This window comes from Sinocyclocheilus grahami, unplaced genomic scaffold, assembly GCF_001515645.1.
Source record: "Sinocyclocheilus grahami isolate Dianchi unplaced genomic scaffold, SAMN03320097.WGS_v1.1 scaffold834.1, whole genome shotgun sequence".
In the NCBI taxonomy this organism is placed as follows: Eukaryota; Metazoa; Chordata; class Actinopteri; order Cypriniformes; family Cyprinidae; genus Sinocyclocheilus; species Sinocyclocheilus grahami.
In genome coordinates this window covers 487,337-491,657 of record NW_015506013.1, presented here as the reverse complement: position 1 = coordinate 491,657, position 4,321 = coordinate 487,337, and the positions used below count along the sequence as shown (strand labels likewise).

Here is a 4,321-nt window from a genome sequence, read left to right as displayed (position 1 = left end):
CTCACATTCGATGGCGTCTGGCACTTTGGAGAGATGTTCTCTTCATGGATGAATCCCGGATTTCACTGTACAGGGCAGATGGCAGACTGTGTGTATGGCGTCGTGTGGGCAAGCAGTTTGCTGATGTTGTCATTGTGGATCGAGTGGCCCATGGTGGCGGTGGGGTTATGGTATGGGCAGGATTCCTGGAAGCTGAAAACATCCCAGTTCTTGCATGGCCAGCATACTCACCGGACATGTCACCCATTGAGCATGTTTGGGATGATCTGGATCGGCGTATACGACAGCGTGTTCCAGTTCCTGTCAATATCCAGCAACTTCGCACAGCCATTGAAGAGGAGTGGACCAACATTCCACAGGCCACAATCAACAAACCTGATCAACTCTATGCGAAGGAGATGTGTTGCACTGCGTGAGGCAAATGGTGGTCACACCAGATACTGACTGGTTTTCGGACCCCCCAATACAGTAAAACTGCACATTTTAGAGTGGCCTTTTATTGTGGTCAGCCTAAGGCACACCTGTGCAATAATCATGCTGTCTAATCAGCATCTTGATATGCCACACCTGTGAGGTGGATGGAACTTTTATTAACAAAACAAATAAAAATACACCATGCTATAGGGCAGGCTATGCCGAATATAAAATGACAAATAACTTGCATAAAGTTTAATAGGTGTACAAAACTGGAAATAAGTAAACGTGTATAATATATAACCAAATAAATAAGAAATGTAGAACATTTATTAGCAAAACGTGTAAGAAAGCTTGGAGGCACGGCATACACCTTGATATAAAATAAATAAATGACAAAGTAAAAATCAGCAAACAATGTGGAACCAATTAAATAAGAAACTAATGTTTAAAAAAACTTCCAAAATCACCTTAGATAAACGGCAAGAGTCAACAGGCTTTTCAAAATCCAAAATATTGCCAAACAGGTGCTTTTGCATTTCATTTCGAAACTCATCCGCGATCGTCTTGTCTGTCTCACCCCACTCTTCTTGTCAGTCAGCTCGACTCACTCTCCTCACTGGAGAAATAAAATCTGATCTGCAATGCGACTGTCGTTCGGCACGCTGCATTGAGCAGCCGCGTTCAGTTTTTAATTGTAGTGTATGTTCTTTTACTGAACTAAATTATTTTTATTGCTATAAAAAAAATCAAAACGACGGTGGGGGTCGGTGACGCGGTGAGCAAGTGACGTGGCCGGTGTTGCGGCTTAACCGGTTGCACCGTCTATCGTGGCAAACCTAACTATCCCCTTTTATATATGTATATCAATGATTGATCCATCACTATTGTTGAATGAAAAGAAAATGCACCTCTTATCTTATTTGTTTGTTATTTGGAGCTGGAGTGTGAACTGTTATGTTTTTTTTTCTCTTAGAATGTGATCCCAGCTGAGGTCTCTCTTGTCTGTGTGGTGAAACCTGATGAATTCTGGGACAAAAAAGTGACCCATTTCTGCTTCTGGAAGGAGAAGGACAGGCTTGGCTTTGAGGTAAGTATACTAGAGGTGTTTTGTTTTGGTGGACAAAGAGCTACACTTTGACTTATCTGTATTTGACATTAGGGATGGGTACAAGTACTTGGTGATCAAACATGAAAATGTAGCTCCTAAACTTTAATTTTGTGACTGGTTGCAGTTGCATGTTGAGTGGTATCTTGTGGTCCGATTGGTTGGAGGTTGGAACCGCAAATGTATACAGATACTGTTGCAACAGTTTTATTTGTACATTGACCTCACAATACATATTGTCCAAAACAGCTGTACAGGAAATGGTACCTTTAAATAATCTCTTTAAGTCAAACATTAAAGTTGTGAGGAAAATGCCACAAAATAAACAGGATAACACTTCCACTTCCAAGTTTGGACATGCTGATGTTATTGTAAGAATTTTTTCACATTTTAGCAATTTCAGCACTCAATTATTTAATTAAAACTTTTCTTTTCTGTTTTTCCCCAAAATGTATTTTTTAAAACCTGAGCTTTTGTGTTCATCCTAAATGGACTGTTTAGAATGGTTCCACTGTGATTTCCATATACATCAGACCACTGCATCATCACTTTGTATAGCTGTGCATAATACAATCACACAGACTGCGTATTTAATTAGTAACGCCCGAAGGATCTCATGCGTATAAGTAGGTAATTTCCTGCATTCGTTGTGAATAATGAAACTCCAAATACAGAAGCTGCACATCTTCATTTACAATGGTCTGGGGCTTCACTGTGAGACTATGCATTTGTTACTGACTAGGCTTGCCGCGATAGACGGTGCTGATGGTGATACCGTTGTTAAGCCGCAACACCGGTTACGTCACTTGCCCACCGCGGCACCGAACCGCTATAGTAATAAAAATCAGTTAGTTCAGTAAAAGAACAGACACTACAATTAAAAACTGAACGCGGCTGCTCAATGCAGCGTGCCGAACGACAGTCGCATTGCAGATCAGATTTTATTTCTCCAGTGAGGAGAGTGAGTCGAGCTGACTGACAAGAAGAGTGGGGTGAGACAGACAAGATGATCGCGGATGATTTAGTTTCGAAACTAGATGCAAAAGCACCTGTTTGGCAGTATTTTGGATTTTGAAAATCCTGTTGACTTTTGCCGTTTATCTAAGGTGATTTTGGAAGGTTTTTTAAAACATTAGTTTCTTATTTAATTGGTTCCACATTGTTTGCTGATTTTTTTTTACTTTATTTAAACTGTAATTTATTTATTTTATTTGACATCAAGGTGTATGCCGTGCCTCCAAGCTTTCTTATTCGTTTTGCTAATAAACTTTTCTACGTTTCTTATTTATTTGGTTATATATTATACATGTTTACTTATTTCCACTTATTTAAACTTATTTAAACTTTATGTAATTTATTTGTTCTTTTATATTAGGCATAGCCTGCCCTATAGTATGGTGTATTTTTATTTGTTTTGTTAATAAAAGTTCTATGTTTTATATATAGGCTAAAGTGAGTTTGACGTTGTATTTTGTTGTTGCATTCAAGCAATTCACTTTTGAATTAGCGGCAATTCGGCGTCAAAGTAAAATGCGCACGGTGCTTTTAAGTTATTTAAAAGTGAGGAAAAGGGGGAAATGCAAACAAACTAAATACAAACAATTGCTTCAAGCAGAATTGCCGCTATTTGTAAGTGAAAGTAAAATGAGCACGCCGCTTTTGCAAGCTATTTAAAAGCGAAGGAAAGAGAGGAAAAGAGGGAACGCCGTATTATCGGTGTTGTCACACGTCGATTTAACCGGTGGGAAAATTTCCTCACCGTCACAACCCTATTACTGACACTAATACAATGGTTTACTTTCTCATTTATTTGTCAGGACTCAGCGAGGGGAATAAGGTTTGCAGGGCAGTTTTAGCGCTTTAAAGGTCACGCAGCACATCTGGGCATGTCTGAATGAATCATACGGGAAACTGCTGCAAAACTAAATTTTTTAAATTTAATTTAAGTATTTTTTTCCTTTGAGTTCCATTGGTGATGTTAGAAATGTATTTATAATAATTCTATAATAATTCATTTATTACCCCCATTACATTGAAACTAATTCTGACTTGGTTGTTGGTTCAAATTATGTTTACATTCACTTGACCTCTTCTGTCATGCAGTACTCATTTATAGTTATTCTTTAATAACTCCCATAAATTTAATAGAATCTTTAGCAAAGCTACAAAAATAATTTAATTGTTTACCTTGCAGAATCTACAAAATTGTTGTTTTTATAATAACAATAATAATAAAAGTATAATTTATTTAAAAATGTATAACAATTATTTATAAAAATAATTATTTAATTTAAATATTTAATGTTATAAATTGCATTTACTTATATGAATACTTAGTACAATAATTATACATATGCAAATTATATTATTATTATTATTTACAATAAAAATGCATATTTAGGTTTTTCAAAATTGTCTTATTAGTATTGGTATTTTTTTAAGTATGTATTTAGTTAAATGTTTATTGGTGCATCCCTAATGAGTAGAACATTAAATGGATAGTTCACCCAAAAATGAAAATTTGATGCTTTTCTGCTTACCCCCAGGGCATCCAAGAGGCATCCAAGATGGAGGTGACTTTGTTTCTTCAGTAGAACACAAACAAAGATTTTTAGTCGGGGTTTAATTTGGTTTTGTTTGTGTATGCTTTTTTTTTTTTTTTTTTACTATCAAAGCCATGGTTCCTATTCACTTCCATTATAAGACTGACAGACTGCAACGGTTTGAGTTAAAAATCTCCGTATGCGTTCTACCGAAGAAACAAAGTCACCTACATCTTGGATGCACTGGGGGTAAGCA

General features: G+C 36.6%; 1 protein-coding gene across 1 annotated transcript in view; it reads left to right on the top strand.

Annotated features, from left to right (window-relative positions):
* LOC107562705 (SEC14 domain and spectrin repeat-containing protein 1) overlaps positions 1 to 4,321 on the top strand; it is a 37,473-nt gene that overhangs the window by 8,401 nt on the left and 24,751 nt on the right. Inside the window, exon 6 of the mRNA XM_016247397.1 lies at positions 1,391 to 1,504. Within this exon, the coding sequence (XP_016102883.1) occupies positions 1,391 to 1,504 (114 nt within the window). The remainder of the gene's footprint in view (positions 1 to 1,390; positions 1,505 to 4,321) is intronic.